Source organism: Pelodiscus sinensis, chromosome 1, assembly GCF_049634645.1.
Source record: "Pelodiscus sinensis isolate JC-2024 chromosome 1, ASM4963464v1, whole genome shotgun sequence".
Lineage (NCBI taxonomy): Eukaryota > Metazoa > Chordata > Testudines > Trionychidae > Pelodiscus > Pelodiscus sinensis.
The window spans coordinates 324,194,068-324,220,746 of NC_134711.1; the positions used below are offsets into that span (position 1 = coordinate 324,194,068).

General features: G+C 61.4%; 1 protein-coding gene across 2 annotated transcripts in view; it reads right to left on the minus strand.

The window, feature by feature from the left end:
• The window catches only part of PDE2A (phosphodiesterase 2A), a 362,760-nt gene that overhangs the window by 70,523 nt on the left and 265,558 nt on the right, over positions 1-26,679 (minus strand). For both annotated transcript variants that reach the window (XM_075919627.1, XM_075919628.1), the window contains 2 exons: positions 14,433-14,542; positions 13,209-13,264 (listed from right to left, as the gene is read on the minus strand). In XM_075919627.1, coding sequence (XP_075775742.1) covers positions 13,209-13,264; positions 14,433-14,542 — 166 coding nt within the window. The remainder of the gene's footprint in view (positions 1-13,208; positions 13,265-14,432; positions 14,543-26,679) is intronic.

Consider the following 26,679-nt stretch of genomic DNA (forward strand, 5'->3'; position numbering starts at 1 on the left):
ACCACGCAGCGCTCAGGGAATACCGCCTCCCACCCCAGGGGCAGCCTTGCTCTGCAGGCCCCGCACCACGCAGCGCTCAGGGAATACCGCCTCCCACCCCAGGGGCAGCCTCCCTCTGCCAGCCCCGCACCACACAGCGCTCAGGGAATACCGCCTCCCACCCCAGGGGCAGCCTCCCTCTGCCAGCCCCGCACCACGCAGCGCTCAGGGAATACCGCCTCCCACCCCAGGGGCAGCCTCCCTCTGCCAGACCCGCACCACGCAGCGCTCAGGGAATACCGCCTCCCACCCCAGGGGCAGCCTCCCTCTGCCAGCCCCGCACCACGCAGCACTCAGGGAATACCGCCTCCCACCCCAGGGGCAGCCTCCCTCTGCCAGACCCGCACCACGCAGCGCTCAGGGAATACCACCTCCCGCCCCAGGGGCAGCCTCCCTCTGCCAGCCCCGCGCCACGCAGCGCTCAGGGAATACCGCCTCCCACCCCAGGGGCAGCCTCCCTCTGCCAGCCCCGCACCACGCAGCGCTCAGGGAATACCGCCTCCCACCCCGGGGGCAGCCTCCCTCTGCCAGACCCGCACCACGCAGCGCTCAGGGAATACCGCCTCCCACCCCAGGGGCAGCCTCCCTCTGCCAGCCCTGCACCACGCAGCGCTCAGGGAATACCGCCTCCCACCCCAGGGGCAGCCTCCCTCTGCCAGACCCGCACCACACAGCGCTCAGGGAATACCACCTCCCGCCCCAGGGGCAGACTTGCTCTGCAGGCCCCGCGCCACACAGCGCTCAGGGAATACCACCTCCCACCCCAGGGGCAGCCTCCCTCTGCCAGCCCCGCACCACGCAGCGCTCAGGGAATACCGCCTCCCGCCCCAGGGGCAGCCTTGCTCTGCAGGCCCCGCACCACGCAGCGCTCAGGGAATACCGCCTCCCACCCCAGGGGCAGCCTTGCTCTGCAGGCCCCGCGCCACACAGCGCTCAGGGAATACCGCCTCCCACCCCAGGGGCAGCCTCCCTCTGCCAGCCCCGCGCCACCCAGCGCTCAGGGAATACCGCCTCCCGCCCCAGGGGCAGCCTTGCTCTGCCAGACCCGCACCACACAGCGCTCAGGGAATACCACCTCCCACCCCAGGGGCAGCCTCCCTCTGCCAGCCCCATGCCACGCAGCGCTCAGGGAATACCACCTCCCACCCCAGGGGCAGCCTCCCTCTGCCAGACCCGCACCACGCAGCGCTCAGGGAATACCGCCTCCCACCCCGGGGGCAGCCTCCCTCTGCCAGACCCGCACCACGCAGCGCTCAGGGAATACCGCCTCCCGCCCCAGGGGCAGCCTCCCTCTGCCAGCCCCGCGCCACGCAGCGCTCAGGGAATACCGCCTCCCGCCCCAGGGGCAGCCTCCCTCTGCCAGCCCCGCACCACGCAGCGCTCAGGGAATACCGCCTCCCGCCCCAGGGGCAGCCTCCCTCTGCCAGACCCGCACCACGCAGCGCTCAGGGAATACCGCCTCCCACCCCAGGGGCAGCCTCCCTCTGCCAGCCCCGCACCACGCAGCGCTCAGGGAATACCGCCTCCCGCCCCAGGGGCAGCCTTGCTCTGCCAGCCCCGCGCCACGCAGCGCTCAGGGAATACCGCCTCCCACCCCAGGGGCAGCCTTGCTCTGCAGGCCCCGCACCACACAGCGCTCAGGGAATACCGCCTCCCGCCCCAGGGGCAGCCTCCCTCTGCCAGACCCGCACCACACAGCGCTCAGGGAATACCGCCTCCCGCCCCAGGGGCAGCCTCCCTCTGCCAGACCCGCACCACGCAGCGCTCAGGGAATACCGCCTCCCACCCCAGGGGCAGCCTCCCTCTGCCAGCCCCACGCCACGCAGCGCTCAGGGAATACCGCCTCCCGCCCCAGGGGCAGCCTCCCTCTGCCAGCCCCGCGCCACGCAGCGCTCAGGGAATACCGCCTCCCGCCCCAGGGGCAGCCTCCCTCTGCCAGCCCCACGCCACGCAGCGCTCAGGGAATACCGCCTCCCGCCCCAGGGGCAGCCTCCCTCTGCCAGCCCCACGCCACGCAGCGCTCAGGGAATACCGCCTCCCACCCCAGGGGCAGCCTCCCTCTGCCAGCCCCGCGCCACGCAGCGCTCAGGGAATACCGCCTCCCGCCCCAGGGGCAGCCTCCCTCTGCCAGCCCCGCACCACGCAGCACTCAGGGAATACCACCTCCCGCCGCAGGGGCAGCCTCCCTCTGCCAGCCCCGCACCACACAGCGCTCAGGGAATACCGCCTCCCACCCCAGGGGCAGCCTCCCTCTGCCAGCCCCGCACCACGCAGCGCTCAGGGCATACCGCCTCCCGCCCCGGGGGCAGCCTCCCTCTGCCAGCCCCGCGCCACGCAGCGCTCAGGGAATACCGCCTCCCGCCCCGGGGGCAGCCTCCCTCTGCCAGCCCCGCACCACGCAGCGCTCAGGGAATACCGCCTCCCGCCCCAGGGGCAGCCTTGCTCTGCCAGCCCCGCACCACGCAGCGCTCAGGGAATACCGCCTCCCACCCCAGGGGCAGCCTCCCTCTGCCAGACCCGCACCACGCAGCGCTCAGGGAATACCGCCTCCCACCCCAGGGGCAGCCTTGCTCTGCAGGCCCCGCACCACGCAGCGCTCAGGGAATACCGCCTCCCGCCCCGGGGGCAGCCTCCCTCAGCCAGCCCCGCGCCACGCAGCGCTCAGGGAATACCGCCTCCCGCCCCAGGGGCAGCCTCCCTCTGCCAGCCCCGCACCACGCAGCGCTCAGGGAATACCACCTCCCGCCCCAGGGGCAGCCTCCCTCTGCCAGCCCCGCACCACGCAGCGCTCAGGGAATACCACCTCCCACCCCAGGGGCAGCCTCCCTCTGCCAGCCCCGCACCACGCAGCGCTCAGGGAATACCGCCTCCCGCCCCAGGGGCAGCCTCCCTCTGCCAGCCCCGCACCACGCAGCGCTCAGGGAATACCGCCTCCCGCCCCAGGGGCAGCCTCCCTCTGCCAGACCCGCACCACACAGCGCTCAGGGAATACCGCCTCCCGCCCCAGGGGCAGCCTCCCTCTGCCAGACCCGCACCACACAGCGCTCAGGGAATACCGCCTCCCACCCCAGGGGCAGCCTCCCTCTGCCAGCCCCGCGCCACGCAGCGCTCAGGGAATACCGCCTCCCACCCCAGGGGCAGCCTTGCTCTGCAGGCCCCGCACCACGCAGCGCTCAGGGAATACCGCCTCCCACCCCAGGGGCAGCCTTGCTCTGCAGGCCCCGCACCACGCAGCGCTCAGGGAATACCGCCTCCCACCCCAGGGGCAGCCTCCCTCTGCCAGCCCCGCACCACACAGCGCTCAGGGAATACCGCCTCCCACCCCAGGGGCAGCCTCCCTCTGCCAGCCCCGCACCACGCAGCGCTCAGGGAATACCGCCTCCCACCCCAGGGGCAGCCTCCCTCTGCCAGACCCGCACCACGCAGCGCTCAGGGAATACCGCCTCCCACCCCAGGGGCAGCCTCCCTCTGCCAGCCCCGCACCACGCAGCACTCAGGGAATACCGCCTCCCACCCCAGGGGCAGCCTCCCTCTGCCAGACCCGCACCACGCAGCGCTCAGGGAATACCACCTCCCGCCCCAGGGGCAGCCTCCCTCTGCCAGCCCCGCGCCACGCAGCGCTCAGGGAATACCGCCTCCCACCCCAGGGGCAGCCTCCCTCTGCCAGCCCCGCACCACGCAGCGCTCAGGGAATACCGCCTCCCGCCCCAGGGGCAGCCTCCCTCTGCCAGCCCCGCACCACGCAGCGCTCAGGGAATACCGCCTCCCGCCCCAGGGGCAGCCTCCCTCTGCCAGCCCCGCGCCATGCTGCGCTCAGGGAATACCACCTCCCACCCCAGGGGCAGCCTCCCTCTGCCAGCCCCGCACCACGCAGCGCTCAGGGAATACCGCCTCCCGCCCCAGGGGCAGCCTCCCTCTGCCAGCCCCGCGCCACGCAGCGCTCAGGGCATACCGCCTCCCGCCCCAGGGGCAGCCTCCCTCTGCCAGCCCCGCACCACGCAGCGCTCAGGGAATACCGCCTCCCGCCCCAGGGGCAGCCTCCCTCTGCCAGCCCCGCACCACGCAGCGCTCAGGGAATACCGCCTCCCGCCCCAGGGGCAGCCTCCCTCTGCCAGCCCCGCACCACGCAGCGCTCAGGGAATACCGCCTCCCACCCCAGGGGCAGCCTTGCTCTGCCAGCCCCGCACCACGCAGCGCTCAGGGAATACCACCTCCCGCCCCAGGGGCAGCCTCCCTCTGCCAGCCCCGCACCACGCAGCGCTCAGGGAATACCACCTCCCGCCCCAGGGGCAGCCTCCCTCTGCCAGCCCCGCACCACGCAGCGCTCAGGGAATACCGCCTCCCACCCCAGGGGCAGCCTCCCTCTGCCAGCCCCGCACCACGCAGCGCTCAGGGAATACCACCTCCCGCCCCGGGGGCAGCCTCCCTCTGCCAGCCCCGCACCACGCAGCGCTCAGGGAATACCGCCTCCCACCCCAGGGGCAGCCTCCCTCTGCCAGACCCGCACCACGCAGCGCTCAGGGAATACCACCTCCCGCCCCGGGGGCAGCCTCCCTCTGCCAGCCCCGCGCCACGCTGCGCTCAGGGAATACCGCCTCCCACCCCAGGGGCAGCCTCCCTCTGCCAGCCCCGCACCACACAGCGCTCAGGGAATACCACCTCCCGCCCCAGGGGCAGCCTCCCTCTGCCAGCCCCGCACCACACAGCGCTCAGGGAATACCACCTCCCACCCCAGGGGCAGCCTCCCTCTGCCAGCCCCGCACCACGCAGCGCTCAGGGAATACCACCTCCCACCCCAGGGGCAGCCTCCCTCTGCCAGCCCCGCACCACACAGCGCTCAGGGTACGTCTACACTACAGCGCTAGTTCGAACTAACTTAGTTCGAATTAGTTAATTCGAACTAAGCTAGTTCGAACTAACGCATCTAGAACTAAAAACTAGTTCGAACTAGCGTTTTGCTAGTTCGAACTAGTAAGTCCACATTGAGTGGACTCTGAACAGGGCTTAAGGATGGCCGGAAGCAGTGCCGGCAGGGCATAAAAGGAGGACTTAGAGCATGGAGATACTGTCTCAGGCTAGCCGAGGGCTGCGCTTAAAGGGTCCCGACCCCCACCCCGGACACACAGTTCTAAGGGGTGCCCCGCTTGCAAAGAAGTTCTGGCTTGGAGTGCCCTGAGTGCCCACACTGGGCACATCACACCACTCGGCCATCAGCCCGGCTGCACTTGCCGCAGGCTGCCATCTGGGGAGAGGGAGTAATTGGGGGGCTGCAGGAGAGCTTCCACCCCCAGAAGCCCGCAGAGCCAGCCCAGTCCTCCCCATCGGGGGCTCGTACCCCATTCCTCCCTCACCTCCTTCCACTTGCCCTTCCCTAGCCCCCCTTCTTCTTGATGTACAAAATAAAGATAACGTTTCTTCCAACATTGACTCTGTCTTTATTGAAAAAAACTGGGGGAGACTGGGAAAAGGAGGTGGGAGAGGGGAAGAGAAAGGCTGGGAGAGGGGAGGGCAACTAACATGATCAGGGGTTGGGAACAGGTCCCAGATGAAGAGAGGCTACAGAGACTGGGACTGTTCAGCTTAGAAAAGAGGAGACGGAGGGGGGACAGGATAGAAGTCTGTAAAAGCAGGGGTTGGGTGGAGAGGGTGCATTCAGAAAAGTTCTTCCTGAGATCCCATAAAGAAGGACTAGAGGACACCAAAGGAAAGGAATGGGTAGCAGGCTTGAAACTAGTAAGAGAAAGTTGTTCTTGACAAAGCAAATAGTTAACCTGTGGAACTCCTTGCTGCAGGAGGCTGTGAAGGCTACAACTAGAACAGAGTTTAAAGGGAAGTGAGATCAAGTCATGGAGGTTGGGTCCATGGAGTCCTATTAGCCAGAGGGTAGGAGTGGTGTCCCTGCCCAAAGTTTGTGGAAGGCTGGAGAGGGATGGCACGAGACAAATGGCTTGGTCATTGTCTTCGGTCCATCCCCTCCAGGGTCCCTAGGGTTGGCCGCTGTGGGCAGACAGGCTACTGGGCTAGATGGACCTTTGGTCTGACCCAGGACGGCCATTGTAAGCTCAGGGCTCAGTGTCGGGGGTCTCAGTGGACCCCCTTGATTTTCATGCACACCTGGTCCTGGGTGGCCAGGCTGGCAGCTCTCCTGCCCTAGACGGCCACTTTCCTGTGCCTAGTGCGGAGATCGTGGACAAGGTCCACGATGTCCGCACTAGCCCAGGAAGGTGCCCGCCTCTTGCGGTCCAGGGCAAGCTCCCGGGAGCCGCCAGCCTGGTCCCGGCAAGAGGGGGTGGGCTGGGGGGCATCGGGTGGGTGGCTCTGTGCCGTGCCAGGTGCAGGGTCTGCTAGCTGGGTGCTGGCAGGCTTGCACCTGGCACGGGCACCGTAGCCAGCCCGTGCCCCTTTAAGGGGTCCGGGGCCGGGAGGGGGGCATAGAGTTTCCCTGGTGTTGGCCAGAGTGGCCACCAGGGAAACCTGGGGAGGGCTAGCCTCCCACTAGTTCGAACTAAAGGGCTACACAGCCCTTAGTTCGAACTAGCTAGGTCGAACTAGGCGTTAGTCCTCGTAAAATGAGGTTTACCTAGTTCGAACTAAGCGCTCCGCTAGTTCGATTCAAATTTGAACTAGCGGAGCGCTAGTGTAGCGCATAGGAAAGTTAGTTCGAACTAACGTCCGTTAGTTCGAACTAACTTTCTAGTGTAGACATACCCTCAGGGAATACCACCTCCCGCCCCAGGGGCAGCCTCCCTCTGCCAGCCCCGCACCACGCAGCGCTCAGGGAATACCACCTCCCGCCCCAGGGGCAGCCTCCCTCTGCCAGCCCCGCGCCACGCAGCGCTCAGGGCATACCGCCTCCCGCCCCAGGGGCAGCCTCCCTCTGCCAGCCCCGCGCCACGCAGCGCTCAGGGAATACCACCTCCCACCCCAGGGGCAGCCTCCCTCTGCCAGCCCCGCACCACGCAGCGCTCAGGGAATACCACCTCCCACCCCAGGGGCAGCCTCCCTCTGCCAGCCCCGCACCACGCAGCGCTCAGGGAATACCACCTCCCACCCCAGGGGCAGCCTCCCTCTGCCAGCCCCGCACCACACAGCGCTCAGGGAATACCACCTCCCGCCCCAGGGGCAGCCTCCCTCTGCCAGCCCCGCACCACGCAGCGCTCAGGGAATACCACCTCCCGCCCCAGGGGCAGCCTCCCTCTGCCAGCCCCGCGCCACGCAGCGCTCAGGGCATACCGCCTCCCACCCCAGGGGCAGCCTCCCTCTGCCAGCCCTGCGCCACGCAGCGCTCAGGGAATACCACCTCCCACCCCAGGGGCAGCCTCCCTCTGCCAGACCCGCACCACACAGCACTCAGGGAATACCACCTCCCACCCCAGGGGCAGCCTCCCTCTGCCAGCCCCGCACCACACAGCGCTCAGGGAATACCACCTCCCGCCCCAGGGGCAGCCTCTCTCTGCCAGACCCGCACCACACAGCGCTCAGGGAATACCACCTCCCGCCCCAGGGGCAGCCTCCCTCTGCCAGACCCGCACCACGCAGCGCTCAGGGAATACCGCCTCCCGCACCAGGGGCAGCCTCCCTCTGCCAGCCCCGCACCACGCAGCGCTCAGGGAATACCGCCTCCCGCCCCAGGGGCAGCCTCCCTCTGCCAGCCCCGCACCACGCAGCGCTCAGGGAATACCGCCTCCCACCCCAGGGGCAGCCTCCCTCTGCCAGACCCGCACCACGCAGCGCTCAGGGAATACCGCCTCCCACCCCGGGGGCAGCCTCCCTCTGCCAGACCCGCACCACGCAGCGCTCAGGGAATACCGCCTCCCACCCCAGGGGCAGCCTCCCTCTGCCAGCCCTGCACCACGCAGCGCTCAGGGAATACCGCCTCCCGCCCCGGGGGCAGCCTCCCTCTGCCAGACCCGCACCACACAGCGCTCAGGGAATACCACCTCCCGCCCCAGGGGCAGACTTGCTCTGCAGGCCCCGCGCCACACAGCGCTCAGGGAATACCACCTCCCACCCCAGGGGCAGCCTCCCTCTGCCAGCCCCGCACCACGCAGCGCTCAGGGAATACCGCCTCCCGCCCCAGGGGCAGCCTTGCTCTGCAGGCCCCGCACCACGCAGCGCTCAGGGAATACCGCCTCCCACCCCAGGGGCAGCCTTGCTCTGCAGGCCCCGCGCCACACAGCGCTCAGGGAATACTGCCTCCCACCCCAGGGGCAGCCTTGCTCTGTAGGCCCCGCACCACACAGCGCTCAGGGAATACCGCCTCCCACCCCAGGGGCAGCCTCCCTCTGCCAGCCCCGCGCCACCCAGCGCTCAGGGAATACCGCCTCCCGCCCCAGGGGCAGCCTTGCTCTGCCAGACCCGCACCACACAGCGCTCAGGGAATACCACCTCCCACCCCAGGGGCAGCCTCCCTCTGCCAGCCCCATGCCACGCAGCGCTCAGGGAATACCACCTCCCACCCCAGGGGCAGCCTCCCTCTGCCAGACCCGCACCACGCAGCGCTCAGGGAATACCGCCTCCCACCCCGGGGGCAGCCTCCCTCTGCCAGACCCGCACCACGCAGCGCTCAGGGAATACCGCCTCCCGCCCCAGGGGCAGCCTCCCTCTGCCAGCCCCGCGCCACGCAGCGCTCAGGGAATACCGCCTCCCGCCCCAGGGGCAGCCTCCCTCTGCCAGCCCCGCACCACGCAGCGCTCAGGGAATACCGCCTCCCGCCCCAGGGGCAGCCTCCCTCTGCCAGACCCGCACCACGCAGCGCTCAGGGAATACCGCCTCCCACCCCAGGGGCAGCCTCCCTCTGCCAGCCCCGCACCACGCAGCGCTCAGGGAATACCGCCTCCCGCCCCAGGGGCAGCCTTGCTCTGCCAGCCCCGCGCCACGCAGCGCTCAGGGAATACCGCCTCCCACCCCAGGGGCAGCCTTGCTCTGCAGGCCCCGCACCACACAGCGCTCAGGGAATACCGCCTCCCGCCCCAGGGGCAGCCTCCCTCTGCCAGACCCGCACCACGCAGCACTCAGGGAATACCGCCTCCTGCCCCAGGGGCAGCCTCCCTCTGCCAGCCCCGCACCACGCAGCGCTCAGGGAATACCGCCTCCCGCCCCAGGGGCAGCCTCCCTCTGCCAGCCCCGCGCCACGCAGCGCTCAGGGAATACCGCCTCCCACCCCAGGGGCAGCCTCCCTCTGCCAGCCCCGCGCCACGCAGCGCTCAGGGCATACCGCCTCCCGCCCCAGGGGCAGCCTCCCTCTGCCAGCCCCGCACCACGCAGCGCTCAGGGAATACCGCCTCCCGCCCCAGGGGCAGCCTCCCTCTGCCAGCCCCGCGCCACGCAGCGCTCAGGGAATACCGCCTCCCACCCCAGGGGCAGCCTCCCTCTGCCAGCCCCGCGCCACGCAGCGCTCAGGGAATACCACCTCCCACCCCAGGGGCAGCCTTGCTCTGCAGGCCCCGCGCCACGCAGCGCTCAGGGAATACCGCCTCCCGCACCAGGGGCAGCCTCCCTCTGCCAGCCCCGCACCACGCAGCGCTCAGGGAATACCACCTCCCGCCGCAGGGGCAGACTTGTAGAGGCAAACCAGAAGCCAGTCCAAAGCAATGGAAAAGGACGTGCACAGCTCCGTCCCCTGCTGGCAGGCACTGTGCACCCAGCTGCCTGCTGGCCAGGGGAGGGGGATTCTGTGCTCACAGAGGGTTGGCGTTAGATCATGTACCCCTGTATGCTACAGCATGTGTGTGTCACACCCTGTGCATTAGAGCACATAGTCGTATGCTACCACACGTGTTAAAGCATGTAGTCCCGTGTGTCACAGCACGTGCTAGAGCATGTACTTGTGTGTCACAGTGTGTGTGTGTTAGCACACGCACTCCTGTGTGTCACAGCGCGCGTGTGCTAGACCACATAGGCATGTGTGGGGTAGAGCACTGGTGTTGCACAGAGAACCTGTGGGTATTTTCTTTGCTTCTAGATTCCAATATGCTTCCCCCTCTCTCAGCGCTGGGTGCACGTGTATCTCCCAGCTCATGTGATTGTCTCCAATTAATTAGCACTTTCCTCTTAGCAACTGCCTGGAGGCCGACAAGCTGGGCCAAGAACGGCAAAGCGAGACTCCTTCCACTTCACTGTTCAGGGAGCTGAATTGGAGCCAGGCGCTGTCCACAGGACGTGTCCCCCTTCGGCTCCCAGAAATTAGGCAGCACCGGGGAGTTAGTGGGCTATTTGCGCTCCTCAATCAGCCATTAGCTAGCACCCCCGCCTGCTTTCAGGGGGGCTCTCTGCCCGGGAGACGTGGCATTAGTGAAGCGTGCTCTGTTTGCGGGAGGAGGTGCGGGAGACTCACCAAACGAGTGAGTGGCTGGGATTGGCAGCCTTTGCTATGGAGCTGGCCTCCTCTGGGGGCTTGAGAAGGGACTACATAACCTAGGGAAAGCAAATGTGCAAACATCCCAGGCAGAGAAGGAAGGAGAACTTGTGTTTCGCAGAAGGTGCCCAGATCCTACCCGGATTGGCACCGGCGTCAAGCCCTGAGGACAGCCGTTGAAGTGTCTCCATTACGTTACGCCGGATCAGCGTAGTGATACTGGTTCGACTCTTAGCGGCGGGCTTCCATTGTGCCCGTGGCGTGAACGAGCCGGACAGACAAGGCACAGGACCAGCATTCCCGGAAAGCTGAGCGCTTGAGTGGCCTCCCAGGAGAGGCTCCAATGCCACCCAGGTAATTAGCAGAGCACCCACAGCCTTCCACAGGTGGCAGCGTGTGTTTCTACTGGTGTTGCACATCTGCACATGCCTCGGTGCACGGAACAAAATGTATTCTGCACACGAATGGGAAAAAATGAGACACGGGACAGGACCTAGCACCGGCCCCAGGGAGCTGAAATTGGATGGAGAGCCACCGCGCTGCCCCTGCAGCCTGTCTGGCACTAGATCTCACCTGCCTTGTGAGAGGGAGAAGGGGGCAGAGGGGAAGGGATTTACAGATGTGAAAGGGCGCAAGAGTGCTGTGTGTATGGAAGTGCAGGTATATGACAGCGTAGCTGGCTTTATGCCATGAGAACAGGACTGCCCATCACCTCCCAGGTCCCCTGCTATTGCAGGCAACCCTGTCGGACCGGAGCACCCTTTCAAAAGTAGCCTGTAACTGGCCATCAATCCAGGATTGGATGCTGCTCCCTGGGACCAGCTCCCAGATGTGGCGAGGCCCTTTCCAGCCTGGGACAGACACCTGGGGCATGTGTCTCTTTTCCACGCCCTAGCGGTGCCTGTCTAGCGTGTCTGAACCGAACAGCATGTGTGAAAGGGCACATGTGCATGTCACATACGTGGGACCAGGTGTTTGCCTTGTGCCTGTGAAAACATGCGAGCCCTACTACAGCTGGGCACACATCTGCCGAGTGTGTGCATGACACATCTGTGCAAGCCCAGGGCATCCACGTGAACGCACGTGGGCATGAGAGGAAGCAGGCTCTCCTGCTGGGGCAGGGAGCGCTCCCCAGCGCCGGGGCCAACAGGCGAGTTTGAGAAAGGTCAGCGCTCCTCCATCGTTTTAATTCCTTTTTAATTAAGCGCTGGAGAAAATCTCTTGCTGCTCATCTCGTTCCTTAATCCACTTAAAGCCCCCGCAATCCCGGCTCCTTGGGCCGAGGCGCGGGAGCCGGGCTCCCTGGTGGCGTCAGCGGCTTTCCAGGGCCGGGCCCAGGCAGGCTGTGCATGGCTCACTCCTCCCTGTGCGCTCGCCTCTGGCCGGGGGCGGCTGCACCAAGGCGAGCTTCCAGGAGAGCTCGTTTGTGCCGGGCGCCTGCCCCTGCCAGGCCCATCGCAGCAGCCGAATTGGCACGGGGCTATTTGCCAAGTCACCCCCAAAAGCAGCCGGCTCCTGCATTCCTCTACCAGCCAGCCCTGCAGCGCCCTGAGCTACTGCTGCGTGCCCCTCCACCCTACGGAGCAATTCACACCGAATTCATTCTGCTCCACAGCTGCCCTGCGGCCAGGCAGGTTTCCACGGCCGGAAGCAGGAATCCAAGCCACGGCCCTCTGCTCCAAAGGCGCACACCTGCCCTCTCCTGCTGCGGGTTAGGCCTGGTGCAGCTCCCCGTCTGCCCCATAGGGGGCAGTGGAGATGCACGCGCGAGCCAGCAGGTGGCGCCGTGGGGAGAGGGGGGATGCAGCAGTGAGGGGTTATGGGAGCCTGAGCTGAGGGCTCTCTGTTGCGGCCGGGGTGGGGGGAATCCAGCGATCACTGACGAGCTTTGCTGCCCGCCCCCCCATCTCAGCCAGGACAGGGCATTCAGGCTGACGGCTCCTAGCCCCACAGGGGGCTGCTCCACTGGGGCGCTATTTAATAGAAGAAAACTCACCAGCCCCTCCTCAGCCCCACCCTTCCACCCGCAGGGCGATGCTGGGAGCCGCACCCGCCGTCCTCCAGCTTCACCTCCAGAGGGCGCCAGCGAGCTGCCCTTCCCGCGGGCCGGCTGACCCCCAGGCTGGCCATGGCTCAGCAGAATGGTGATGAAGGACGTGCTGGGCAGCCCGCAGAGGGGTGGAAAGCTGGGGGACGAGATTCCCCCCCGCGAACGCTTCGCGCAGCCAGACTGGGAGAGCCGCCCTAGCCCTGCTCAGGGCCTGGCGCCCGTGCCAAGAGGCAGCCTTAGCAAGCGGACAGCCCTGAGCACCCATATATGGAGGCTGCCGTCTCCCTGCCCCCCCAGAGCTCCTCAGTGCACGCCCCGCGTGCCGATCAGAGCCAAACTCTGCCTCCCCTCATGGGCACAGGGAGAAGTGGCCCCGTCGGTCACCTGGTGTCCTGCCTGAACAGTCAAGGGAGGTACTTGTCAGTAACCGAATGCACCATGGCTGGGTATGCTCTGCCCCCCATCTCCCTCAGGGGCTGGCCCAGGGAGCAAACGGCAGGAGCTGAGACAGGCTCACCTGCACTAAGCCAGTGTGCTGGTGTTGTGTGGGGCTGAGCAGCTCGTGCACTGCGCTGCGGTGCTTTCTGCGTCGAAGGGGAGCGGGTGGGGCAGGTGGGACCCCCTCTGCGAAGGGCTGTGCAGTACTTCTGAGCAGACACCTCTGCGTACAACGGCCGGACCCCAAGCGAGTCCTGGCCACTCAGTTCCTCTGCCCTCCCCTTTCCAGCTTTCTCCCCTTCCCACCAGCTCCCATTCACTCACCAGGATGACAGCGACCACGCCCCCCGCGTCCTTGTCCACCAGCGGGTTTATCAGCACTGCAAAGCAAGATGGCAAAGTCAGCCTGGTGCAGAGGAGACACCGCAGGAGGCGATGATAGGGAAGCAGGGTGGGGACGCATGCTGGCACGTGCAGACTTGGTGGTGTCTGAGGAGACACCACAGATCGGTCGCTATCAATCCATACACCTCCCACTTCATCCTCCCCATGTATCTTTTCCCCATCCATCCATCCATCAATCCAATGCACCCCATGTACCCTCCTCCCCATCCATCCATCCATCCATCCATCCATCTCTCCCTTCCATGCACCATATGTACCACCTTCTCCATCTATCCATGGTATGTACTCTCCTCCATCCATCCACCCACCCACCCCGTGTACCCCCCTTTCCATCCATCTACTCACCCCATGTACCCCCCTTTCCATCCACCCACCCACCCCGTGTACCCGCCTTTCCATCCATCCATCCACCCACCCACCCCGTGTACTCCCTTTCCATCCATCTACTCACCCCATGTACCCCCCTTTCCATCCACCCACCCACTCCGTGTACCCCCCTTTCCATCCATCCACCCACCCACCCCGTGTACCCGCCTTTCCATCCATCCATCCACCCACCCACCCCGTGTACTCCCTTTCCATCCATCTACTCACCCCATGTACCCCCCTTTCCATCCACCCACCCACCCCGTGTACCCGCCTTTCCATCCATCCATCCACCCACCCACCCCATGTACCCCCCTTTCCATCCACCCACCCACCCCGTGTACCCGCCTTTCCATCCATCCATCCACCCATCCACCCCGTGTACTCCCTTTCCATCCATCTACTCACCCCATGTACCCCCCTTTCCATCCACCCACCCACTCCGTGTACCCCCCTTTCCATCCATCCACCCACCCACCCCGTGTACCCCCCTTTCCACCCACCCCCCCACCCCGTGTACCCCTCTTTCCATCCATCCACCCACCCCATTTACCCCTCTTCACCCTTCCCTCCCTCCCATCCATTGATCTCTGCCATGTGCCTCATGCTCTGTCTCTGCCAGGTGCCCCGGCACAGGGCTGCTGCTCAATCCATCTGTGCCCTGCGTGCCTCACTGCAGTAACTGAGCACCGGCCTTTCCGAAACGCAGAGACGGAGACTGCTCCCCTCCCCCCCCCCCCGCCCACCTAGCGACGTCCCATCCCAGCCTCTTCCTACCTTGCTTATCAGGAGGCAAAGGTGCCGCCAGGCTGCCCATCTGCTTGCCCGGGAGCTCGGAGGGGAGCAGCCCGCTGCATTCCACCCGCTTCTGCCGGAGGACGGCATCTCTGGAAGCACAAGAGCAGAGGGCACCGCCCTGAGCCCACTGGCCAAGGAGATGCAGCGCGGGGGGCCCAGGCTCCGGGAGATGAGGAAAACAGCCTGCCCCAGCCCGGGAGATAGGCAGGCTGACTGGCCCCCTGGCAGGGCTCAGCTAGTGCCCACCGGCCGAGTGACCAGGGGGCGAGTGGGTGTCATTGCACTGACGCTCATGGGCGGCAAGGGGCTAACGAGTTTAGTCTCGGAGCCCGGTACTACAAAGAGGCCAAAGGTCCCACCCAGGCTGAATCTCGCCCAGGCTGGGACTGCAATTCAGCCACAAACCCGGATGTGAGTTTCGACCGAGGGCTTGGCCAAGGCCCCGGTTCTGAGCATCCCTGGGACAATCAGACACCCCCAGAGGAACGCAGGGGGCCTGAACCCCAATCGGCTGATTGTATCCCGCGTTCCTCTACCATCCCAGCGTACAACGTGAGCCTGAGCTGTCCCACTGCCGAAGGTCAGCCTGGCCTCATCCTCCGGGAGGCTTTCAAGGCTGTAGCCACCAAAGGGAGCCAGACCGACGGACAGATCTGTCCCAGGGCCTCCGGTATAAAGTAAGCTGCTGGAATTGCAATATGAGAGCCCCCATTTCCTAGGCATCAGCAGGGGCAGGGGAAGTCTCCAGGAAGTGAAGAAGAGCAGGAAGCCTTCCTGGGTCTCAGCACAGAACCTGACACATTTGCACTGCCCTGCTCTTGAGTGCGCACAAGGAGAGCTGAGTGTTGATGAGAGAAGGGTGAATCCCAGCTGGAAGTTGGGAAACTCTCTTAACCAAGACCTCTAGGTTACCCCGAGTTTAGAGTCGCAGGAGCAGGCGTTTCTTTTCCTCGCTTGGAGCCCTGCCTGTCTTTGCTCCTCCTCCTTGCTGGCCCTTCACCCGGAGCCTTTCTGCGTAACAACCTCCCTCCCGTGGTGAACAGGAGTGTTGGCCAAGCAGCTGGCCAGTGAACCAGCGGCGGTGCCGGGGCTCCTAGAGGAGCTGCAGAGGCAGCATCGCCTGCAAACGCAGACTGATGGGGCTGGGCACCGTAGAGTCTCGGAGGAGCTCAGGTGCAGTGTCTCTGCTAGGTACAGGTCACGCCGGTAGCGCCACACTCCTGAGAGCGGCTCACGACCCTGAATGCCGACCACAGGGCAGGCTGTCAGAACCCAGGGCAGAGGCCACACGGTGGCGGTGCGTTCTGCAATTAGATCGCACCAAGCCTGGAACAAGTCTGCCTGCCTGGGTCACTCTCCCAAGCTTTCCTGGGTGTCCCAGACAGCCCCAGTCCCTAGCTGGCCACTCAGACAAACTGGACTGTGTGATAAATGGCCATAAGCATAGGCTTATCGGGTAGTCGAGTCACTACTCAACTAGGCATTCCCCGCCCCCCTTGCTGCCTCTGTGTCAGAGGCAGCAAGGGGGGAGCAGGAGCCAGTGCTGGGGGAGCCAGCTTAAACGCCGGTTCCCCCCCATCACCATCACTTCAGGGGAGGTGGGGGGGCAGAGGAGGCAGAAGCACAGCAGGAAGCAGTCCCCCCCACCCCGCGCCAGTCCGACTGCTGTGCCTTTGCCTTTGAAATGTAGCAAGAGCCCCACAGGGGACTAATGCAGTCCCCGCTCCCCCCGGGCTCCCAGCTGCGCCTCTGCCTTTGAAATGTAGTAAGAGCCATGGGCGGAGGCTCAGCCGGGATAGCGAGCATCTCACCCCTTACCGACTAATCGAGTAGTCATTGGAAATTCCATCAACTACTCGATTAGCTGATTCATCGAAATTTCACATCCCTGTTCAACGCGGCCGCCCCTCGGGGCTGGCAAGCAGCAACCAGGCGCCAGCCGTGCTGATCTCAGGGGCTGCTCACACAGACAGATCCACTCAGATGTGGCTCATGTCTGCAGGCAGACGGTACAGCCCTTTAAATAGCACCGTCCAAAGAGCCACTCCCGTGCTGCTGACTTTCCAGTCCTCCTCACCTGCAGAGGGCACCCTCCCTCAGCGCATTCCTCCACGGAATCTGCCAAAGGTGGCCCCAGCATGTGCTGCCCCTAGTGGGAAGGATGAATTACTGCATGCTGGAGGAATTCGCTCACCCTGCCTGCTCTTGGGCTATGTCTAGACTACGGGGAAGATTCGAAAGAGGATATGCAAATTCCACGGGAATTTGCATATCTTCTTCCGATCTCACTTTCGGAAGCAGAGCTTTCGAAATTGGAAGTAGTTTAGACGCAAGCTTTTAACAATGAGAGATGCGGTGTCCTTTACGCAGGCGGGCGGTCACACCTTAGACAGGCATATGGCCTTTGCTTTTCTCTGCTAAGAGAAATAAGTCATTGTCTTTCATTCCATCCCAAAGTCTTGACCGTCACACCCGAGGAGAGGACCCCAGGGCTAGCAGGACCGGCGGGCTGTGGAGCCCATGGCAAGGCTGGCAGGACCCCACAGAGGCTGTCTGGAGGCCGGGACCCAGGGCGGAGAAGCTGGTAGCGGGGCCAGTCTCCAAGTGTGGGAAACTGAGTGCAAAACCTGAAGGTGCTGCAGCACCCCTGCCCCTATGGCTGGGAGCCATCACCATTCACTGTTATTTAGGCTGTTTGATCTGGAAGCCAGAGAGAGACGAGACTTTCAAGGGCATCTGGTTCCAGGGCCCTTGGGACCGATCGGGTCGAGTCTGGGCACCGCTGAGGGAGTCTGCTCAGGGCGAATTGCTCAACACCAGGGCTCCTTACAGCCCTAGACTGGAGACCTTTCTCAAAACAGGCCACAAACCAGTCACACCGAGCACTCCAGCTGCCAATCCGGCCAGCAGGAAGCCTCACAAGCAAAACCCCTCAGACACCCCAGCTCTCCCTGTGCCACAACCAGCCCCCGGGCCTAATACACAGGTGAGGGGTTATAGAACCCGATCTCCCCTACCCCGAACGGGTTCTTCCGGTCCCAAAGAACCAGCCACAGATTCCCAGTCAATTTATACTTTATCTTACCCACAAGATAAGGCTACGTCTACACTGGCATGATTTTCCAGAAATGCTTATAACGGAAAACTTTGAGATGGAATGAAAGACGATGACAGCACCAGCACAGAGTCCATATTCGTAACTCCCCATCCAAACACTACGCAAGTACATGAGCAGCATACATAGAATCAATAGGACACAAGCTTTCATTTGACACCCCACATGGCCCCCTTTGTACAGACGTTGGGGCAAACACGCCCCTGTGGGCGCAGCCGTGATCTGTCTGCTCATTATAAAACCCAATAACATGACAGGCCCAAAAGAGGCTCCTTGCCCAACTTCTGCCCAGTGGGAAACACGCCAAGTGTCAAGGCTGCCACCCCAGCCCATGGGGGCCTGTCCCATCACTAAACCCAGCCCGGAGGGCAGGTGGGACTAGTGGGCTGGGCACCAGACTGGCTGTCAGGAGATCGGGGTGTTCTTCCCACCTCAGCTGGTGGGTGACCGTGGGCAATTCCCTGCCTCAGTTTCCCCTCCAGCAGAGTGTAAGCTCTGTGGAGCAGGGCTGTCTCTGACTATGGAAGTCTCTGCACTGTGCTCTAAGCCTGGTTTGAGCCCCTGTTTTCTGTCCACACACACCTCAGTCTGACTCCGGTCAGCAAGCGCTCCAGAGTCGGGGCCCTGCCAGGGAGCAGTCAGTGCCCGAGTCCTGCTGGCACTGGGGTCCAAGCCCTGGTATTCCGCAGTGTGGACACAGCTCAGGCTAGCGCAGCGGCTCCAGCCACAGGGAGCCCAGGTTTCCAGTGCAGTGAGGCTGTGCAAGGATGGCTTGGAAACCCGGGTCCCGCAGCCATGGGTTCCCAATGCACAGACTCTATGCAACAGTCCCCAACACCCCGCTCGCTGCAGACTGTGGGGCTGCTGAAATACAAGTGGAATCGTCACAACCACCCACCTCGCAGCAGCCCGACAAGCTGCTGTTTATCACACCCCTTCGCCTGCTCCTGGAGCCAGCTTTCCATGCAGCCAATCAGCGCCCGCCAGCGCAGCCTCGGGTGGCGACAAGCCTGCGGCCATCCAACGGGCCAGACTGGTCCCCGGATTGCCCCCCACTGCTGTGCCGATTCCAATGGGTGGAGCAAGCCGGCACCGTCTGGGGGGCCAGATGGCTGGAAATTCAAAGGCGGGGCTGGGGCTTTGTAAGTGAGTTTTCAAAACTGAAAGAGTTGTTTCTAGGAGGGCTGTTTTTTTTAAATGACAGAGCCAAACTTGGCTGGTTGCGGAGCGAGCATCGCGGCGGCTCACCAGACTGCAGACCTGCATCCCCGCTAGCTCCGCTCAGATAGCCAGGCACAGAGCCAGGCACAGACCCTGGGCCTTCTGCCCCGGCAGCACAAGCATCTCCCTGCTGAACTGAGAGAGCTCCAGCCCGGGCAGCCAAAGGGAGACTCGTACGCTGCCTGGGCCTGGCCATCCTGCGATTCCGTGTCTTCACACTGGACCACAGTGAGCTGGCACCGTCTCGCTCTCCTGGCAGCAGTCTGCCATCACCAGCCCCTTCCCAGCTCCCCAGCAGCTACTGCCTTGCCAGCCCTGGGAGCAAGGAGGGGACGGCCCATGGGAGCTTCCCAGGGACATCTCCCCGTCTGCACGGCCAGGGCAACAAATAGTCCAGCAGCATCTTATAGACCAGCGGTTCCCAACATTTTAAGGCTGCTGGGCGCCCGGGGCACAAGAATGGCTCGGGCCGACCCTGGTCACTAGGCGGGTTCACATAAATGCCCCGGTGGGTGCCATGGCACCCGTGGGCACCGCGTTGAGGACCACTGTTATAGACTAACAAAACACATAGATGGGATCGTGAGCTTTTGTGGGCACAACCCACTTCTCCAGATGACCGGAGTATTAAAAGTCCAGCTCCAAGAATAAATAAGGGAAGGGGGCGGAAAGGAGGGGGAGGGGAAGAAAAAAATAGTGAAGTAGACTGTTCAAGTTCCAAGAAGTTGATGAGAACAATTTGCACCTCTTTAAGTACCCATTGTTCGGCTGGTTAAGTAATTAGGATGTAACAGGTAGTGTGGGAGCCAGGCAATGTCTTTATTCATTCCTCTCTGATAGGAATCAAACTTGTGAATGAAGTTAAGTTCCAACCCTTCCCTGTGTATTTGGCTTGTGGAATTGGCCTGAAACAACAGGGTGACTTGGAGATCCATTAATGAGTGTCCGGGCAGGTTAAAGTGCTCTCCAATGTGTGTTGCTTGTTTGGATTATCTGATTTGTGTCCATTAATTCTTTCCCATAGACACTATCCAGTTTGGCCAATATACGTGGCAGCTGGGCATTGCTGGCTTAGATCACATTTGTGGCTGTGCAGTTAAATTACCACAGTAATTTCTTTTACCTTAGGACAAGGTTATATTACAGGGTTTGCTGGACGAACTTGCCTCCTGTGTGCATTGTAATTTAAGTTGTGTCCCTTGCCTGAATTGCAAATGAAGCTGTGTGAGATTCTTTTGTAACCTCTTTAGCCACTTGTTCAGCCTTTCTAAAATGCAGTCCTGTCAGAAAGTCTCTGTAAAATGGGTTGGTGGGAGTGGAGACTGCGAGTCGTTAAGGAGAAGTGTGGAAGACATTACGAAATGTCCAGATGCTCAAAAAGAAGGGAGAGTTTTGGAGACAGTCAGAAAACATCCGCTGTGTCTGCTGCTAACAGAGTTAGCAGAACTGACAACCTCGGATGCCTCCCAGAACGAGCTGCCACACGAGCGATCAAGATGACAATAAGGATCAAAGGATCACTGCGGGAAACTCCGAGATGTAACGCCACATAAGGAGTAGCAATTGCAGAGTGACATTGCAAAATCCATAGACCTCAATGGGAACATACAAGTGTAAAGGAGGAGGCGTTTTGCCATTGAACTCTGGGTTCAATTCTGCAGCAACACAGAGCATTGAATTACGATCAGCTGAGCCTAGTTCCTTACTCGTGTTCACTCTAACTGGCCATTAGATTGACCTGAGCTATGACAGACTGGTAAATAGAACCATTGTGTGTGTGTGTGTGTGTGTGTGTGTGGTAAATAGAACCATTGTGTGTGTGTGTGTGTGTGTGTGTGTGTGTGTGTGTGTGTGTGTGTGTGTGTATCCACACGCTGCTTTTCATGTTGTATTTTCAGTAAATGAGGAATACGGCCTGGTCTCCTGAAAAAGATCCCATGTGCATTTTATAAGCATAACATTGCCACCTCTGCTCCTCACCCGGCTGCATCTCACCAGCGTGCCCCGTGTTTGCTGATCTGGGAGGCCGATGAGAAGCGTCAGGGGGAGCAACTGAAGGAGAGAGAGTTCATGTCAGCTATGCAGCAAGGGCTGTGGTGTTACAGCGAAAGTATCTCTGCCTGGGCTGGCCCTGGGGAAGCTGGTGGCAGCTTTCTGGCACTTTGTCATCCACTGAGCACTTTGCAAAGTGGGAGATGGCGCTGATACCCTCATTGCACAGACCAGTGATGAATCTAGGGTTCCAGGGACCCAGCCCTGCACTCAGTCTGCTAAAATACAGCTCCCTTGCAGCAGGCCCAGCACACCTGGAAATACACTGCACCTAAATGCAATGTTGGGAGCACAGGAATCACCATCCCAGATGAGGCAAATAGTCCACCTAATCTGTTATTGTGTTACTCATGTTGTTATAGCGTCCTAAGTGAGGGAATAAATATCATGCAGCAGGGAGTTCCATCAGTTCACAGCAAATTAGTCTGTAAACTCTTTGAGGCAGAAGCTGTGTTTTTGTTTGGTGACTGAGCACAGCAGAGGCCTGTTCCATGGCTGGAGCTCCTGGATGCTAGAGTAACACAAATAAATAATAATAAACACAGAAGCATTTCCTTGTATTTGGATCTCTTGCCTTCTTAATTTCCAGGTGCCATCTTGTTCTTGCTCTAGGGGGCACGTTTTGTGTGCAGTTTATTTATAGGCAATTCTAGGTCCCTCATTACCTTCTATCCAAGGCTGCAGAACCATTCATGTACAGACTGCAGCATGCCCCATGTGAGACAGGTCAGTTTGAGCCCCCTTGCTACAAGTGGAGGAATGAGCCAGATGGGGATGAAGGGACTTACCCAAGGCTAAGCAGGCAGGCTGTGGCAGAGCTGGGAACAGCTCCTCCATCTCCTGGTGTTTGCAAAACTGGAGCTATGTTGCAGCGGAGGTCCAGTGCCTGCAGGCTCTGGGGTAGAGGCAGGGCATATTGGAAAGTAAGTTTCAGGGCCATCCTAGACCCAGCTGCCACGGTGGTTAATGCTCTGTGGAAATGAACCATGCCAGACCCCTGCCACAGCCCACACCCGGATTCCCTCTGCCTGTATTCGTTTATGCTTGTTCCCCCAGCTTGTTAGCTGGCAGGCCTGGATCCTGACCTCACTGCACCCTTGGCCCAGGGGAGGCGCCGTTGCAGTGTGTGGCTGCGAAATCACATTCCCGTGCTGGGGAGTACATGGCCAGTGGATGGAGAATAACTCGCTTTGAAAAGCGACATCCAGTTGCTTCCTGATATGAGCTGAGAGAGGTCTCAGTCCCACTCCTAACAGGCAGATGCCCACCTCTTCATTCCCTGCCTGGCTCTGAACCCAGGACCTTTAGGGCATGGAGTCATGCTCACAATCCTTAAATTCCTCCATCTTCAGCATAGGCACTTGGCCAGCCTCCGATTACCAGTAGTGGAGCACTTCATAGCCTTGAATGCCTACCTCCCGTGAGGCAGGACAGCGCTGGTATCCCCATTTTACAGATGGGAAACTGAGGCACGGAGCATCTAACCAACTTGCCCAGGGGGACACAGGGAGCCTGGGGCACAGCAAGGATTTGGATTCAAGTCTCCAAAGTTTCATTCTAGCAACTGCCCACCCATCTTTCATCTCTGCAAGGTCCTTTCCATCAGCCAGTAGCAGCAGTAGATGCTTACCCCTGGCGGACCACTCCCTAGTGTCACCTCCCCACTGCCACTGCCACTGGTCCCATTCATTGAAATCTCAGCAGAATGGACCAACTCTGAACCAGACTTCAAGGACCATCCCTCTCCTGGCTTTAGGGAGCAGGCCAGTGGGGTCACCCTGCACTGTGGCTGCACCCACCCCCCACCCCAATCTGCCCTTGAGTTTCTCGAGCTTCTCCATGTGGCACTAAAGCCACCTGTAAAGAGCTAGGGGCTGGGTAAGGACTCGCTGAGGCCCACAGGTTGCATGGGACACCCTGCCTCAAGTCTGTAGTTGCAACCGATCCAGTAAACTCCCCCCAGCCCTGCACCCTCCAGCTGGCCGCGCCAGGCGCCGAGGGCGTCGCAAAGAGAGATTAAAGCCAAGCTGCCTCTCCAGACGCCATGTGCGGTGGCTTTGTTTTCCACTGTGGCACTTGTGGGGCTGTGGGGGGGATGGGAGAGACCCAAACTGCAAAGGCATTTGGGGTGGGATTCGTTCCTTTCCATGGCAAGTTTCAATTTGTCTCCGGTTCCTCAGATCTGCTTTGTTTATGCAATTAACAGCGGCTCATTGAGGATGTAAACGAGATGAAAGAAGCCCAGACGGAGCCAACGGGCGAATGAAGCAGGCGGATCAATAGAAGCGGGCTCTGATATTTTCTCAAGCCATTGTCATTTCCTTGGTTTTTTTTCCCTTTTAGACCCACATAGCTGCACGGGTCAGTCGACAGCCACGCATGCGGCGCCTGTGAATTTCAACAAGGTCCCGCTCGTTCACGTGGAGACCTCGATGAGCTGTCAGATGCGGAGTCGCTTTGTCCCTGCTCCCCTGAAGTCGAGAGAACAAATTAAAATCTGGGTTTTTAATTTACTGTCATTACTGGGGCTTTCGTTGGCATCCGCTTCTTATCCCTGCGCGGGGAAAAGGAAATGAAGAGGCATTTGCCAGGGAGAGAGGGGTCACTAGTTTCCATGGGGATAATTTAATATGACAAGAAGGACTGTGGGAATAATAGAAATTATTTTGTTAAATGAGCCAAGCTCACGCCCCCATTGTGCCAGGTGCAGCACAGACATATGGATCAGAGAACGGTCAGGCTGGTGGGGACCCTGAGAGGTCCTGTCTGCTGAGGCAGGACCAAGAAAACCTAGGCCAGCCCTGGTAGATGTTTGTCCAGCCTGGTCTTAAAACCAGTGATGGGGATTCCCCAACCTCCGTGGGAAACCTGTTGCTGAGAGAATTCCCGAGAGTGACCAAGTTTTTCCTAATATCTGACCTAAACCTCCCCAGCTATAAACTAAGCCCATTGCTTCTTGTCCTCCCTTCGGTGGATCATTTTTCTTACTCTTCTCTGGACTCCCTGCAGCTTGTCTGCATCTTTCCCAAACTGGAGACAGTTCTCCAGCTGAGGCCTCACCAGTAAAAATCACAGAACACTTGAACTGGAAGGGACCACGCAAGGTCATCAAGTCCAGTCCCTTGCCCTCACGGCAGGACCAAGCATCACCTAGACCAGGGCTACTCAACTTTGAAAGTCCCGAGGGCCACAATGATACTCACAGCACATGCTGAGGGCCGCAACTTAAGTGTGGTTGCGTATACATGCAAATGTATGCAAATAGCTTTTTCATACTGACGGGCCTGAATACAAAGATTAAGGCAAGACTACACACCACGCAGGCCCCATTTAAGTCAGTTCTGCTGATATTCATTGTGACGCAGTGGGGGCGTGCTGTCTGCTCTATAAGCCAGTGTGGTATGGTGGTGCCTTGCTGGTTGCTGGGCTTGGGCAGTGGTGACCTCCACTGGCGGCTATTTGTAGCACGGCCCAACAGGACAGCGGATGAGTCACTAGGCAAGGGTCTCCCAACCTGTCCGACAGGTCGCCTCCCAGGGAGAGAGACAAAGGGAGGAAGGCGGAGACCAACCCGTCTGGGGGGGGGGGCAGGGATGGAAGAGAGTCAGTTTCTGTCTTGCATCATGGAGGAAGCAGCCTAAGCAAGGGGCTGGGATTTAGGGGCCCAGTCTCAAGTGGGGCTGAGGCATCCTAGCCCTGCCCTGTAACCAGATTACATCTGTGCTCTGCTGTATCCTGGAGAAGCAATAAACTCCCTGGCTGTGTCTAGACTGCATCCCTTTTCCGTAAAAGGGATGCAAATTAGACACATTGCAGTTGCAAATGAAGCAGGGATTTAAATCCCCCCTGCTTCATTTGCATAAACATGGCTGCCGCTTTTTTCCAGCTCAGAGCTTTGCCGGAAAAAAGCGCCAGTCTAGACGGGGATCTTTCGGAAAATAAAGCCTTTTCCAAAAGATCCCTTATTCCTCGAGGTGTTGGCTTCCAAGGACCAAGCGTTCTGTGGGTGCCAGGCACAGGGATGTGTGTTCCACCAGGCAGTGGCCTGCCCAGGATTAGGCAGTGGAGGGCTCAGCAGAGCAACACCAGCGTGGCCAGACGTGAGTGGCGCTGGAAGGTCATCGTCCCTCTGTCCAGAGGGGAAACTGAGGCATGGCTGGATCAAGGGAGTGGCCCAAGATCGCTCAGGGAGACCAGGGCCAGCCAGATTCTGCGCTGTAGCTGCAGAGAGGACAGATAAAGGCTGGGCCCCGGGATCGCTGCTCAATGGCACTTTGTTGCCTAAAGTGGCTTCGGCTTGTGAAAAACCTACGTGGGGCCGAGCTGCAGCTTTGGTGCCTAAAGCCGTTGGGAAGCCTGGTCCTGGGTACAGATCTCCCACGTGCAGCCCTGTGCCTGACCCCCAAGCCCTGCCTTCCTCTCCAATTAGTGCCCCGCCCTTAACGACCCACGTCCCCCTTTGATTGGCCTTGCAGACCCCTCCCTGCCAAAGTCAGGCTCCGGCTCCAGTTTTAAGCCCTGGCAGACGTTTGAAGGGGACACTGGCCCCAGTCGTGGCAAAGCTCTGCTCTGGGGTCTGCGTTAGGGGCCGGGCCCCGGGCCCTGGATTTCTCAGGGCTGGGTTCTGCCCGGAGCGGGGAGCAGTGCTCCGAGAACGGCTTGGCTCAGGCAATGCTGGACCCTGCAGCACCACGGACGAGTGAGCACAGCACCAGCGGGGTCACAGCCCCGTCGGCGCCCTCTGCTCTCCCTGCCGCAGGGCAAAGGGGAGCCCCGGAGCGGAGGTGCCTCGACTCACTCTGCAGGACAGGCAGCGGCGGGGGCGATCTGGAGGCTCTGACCCGGTTTGCAAAGCCGTTTCACACAGCACGGCTACACTGTGAGCAAAGCCCTTTTCCAAGGCAGCCTGGCCTTCTGCTCGCAGGGCCGCCGGCAATGGGCTGCAGGTCGGCCCCCGGCTCGGGTCTCAAGTCAGCCCCTGGTGGCCGTGTCCCAGCGGCATCACCCTGGTGCACCACTGGCTCCCAGCGGAGTGGGGAGGGATGCAAGGGTGCTCTGGTGGAGGCGTGCGGAGTGCAGGGCACAGCCAGACCTGCTGTGCCCTGGGGAGGACACTGTGTGGAAGGGTGGCCCTAGGAAATTAGATAAGAGGATGGAAGAGTCAACCCACCAGGCAAGGGGCACGGACGTCTCTGGGTACGAACGCCGATGGGTCCCTTTCAATCCATCCCCAGATGCCTGGGTAAACAGCCTGCCTGTCTCGTTGGGCCCATGGACAGCTCAGGCTCAGCCCTGGTCTACGTGGGCACGGTTTGCTGGCACAGGGGTCTGACAACGCACCCTCTCAGCAGAGCCGTGGGCAGTGCAGACACAGGTAGCGATGAAAAGACAGACGAGACCCCACGTAGCAGGTTCTGGGGGCACAGAGATCAAATCAGGGTAAAGTGCTCAGATCCAGGGCTACCTCTATAAGGCACCCAACCATGGGCCTCCCAAGCAACCCTCTTAGACACTCCAGCTTCTCCTCCGCCACAGGTGTACAGAACATTTATTCCACACATGGATAAAAAAACATTGGCTAGAACATTGCTGGCAAACTGTATGTAGGTGAGACAAGACAGCAGACTCACACCCACCCAGCCTGTCTCTGCCTCCCCCTTTCTCCCCCAGCTATCACCTGCTGTCAATAAGCCAGCAGCTGGGACTGGCTGTTTACTCCTATTGATTTTGTGCCATCTCAGCCAGAGAGAAAATTCCTTTGCTGTCACATGGAGGCTGCAAGGTCCCCGTCCCATCCTACCGGCAGCTCGTGGGCCAACCCAGGAGAGCAGCTTTGCT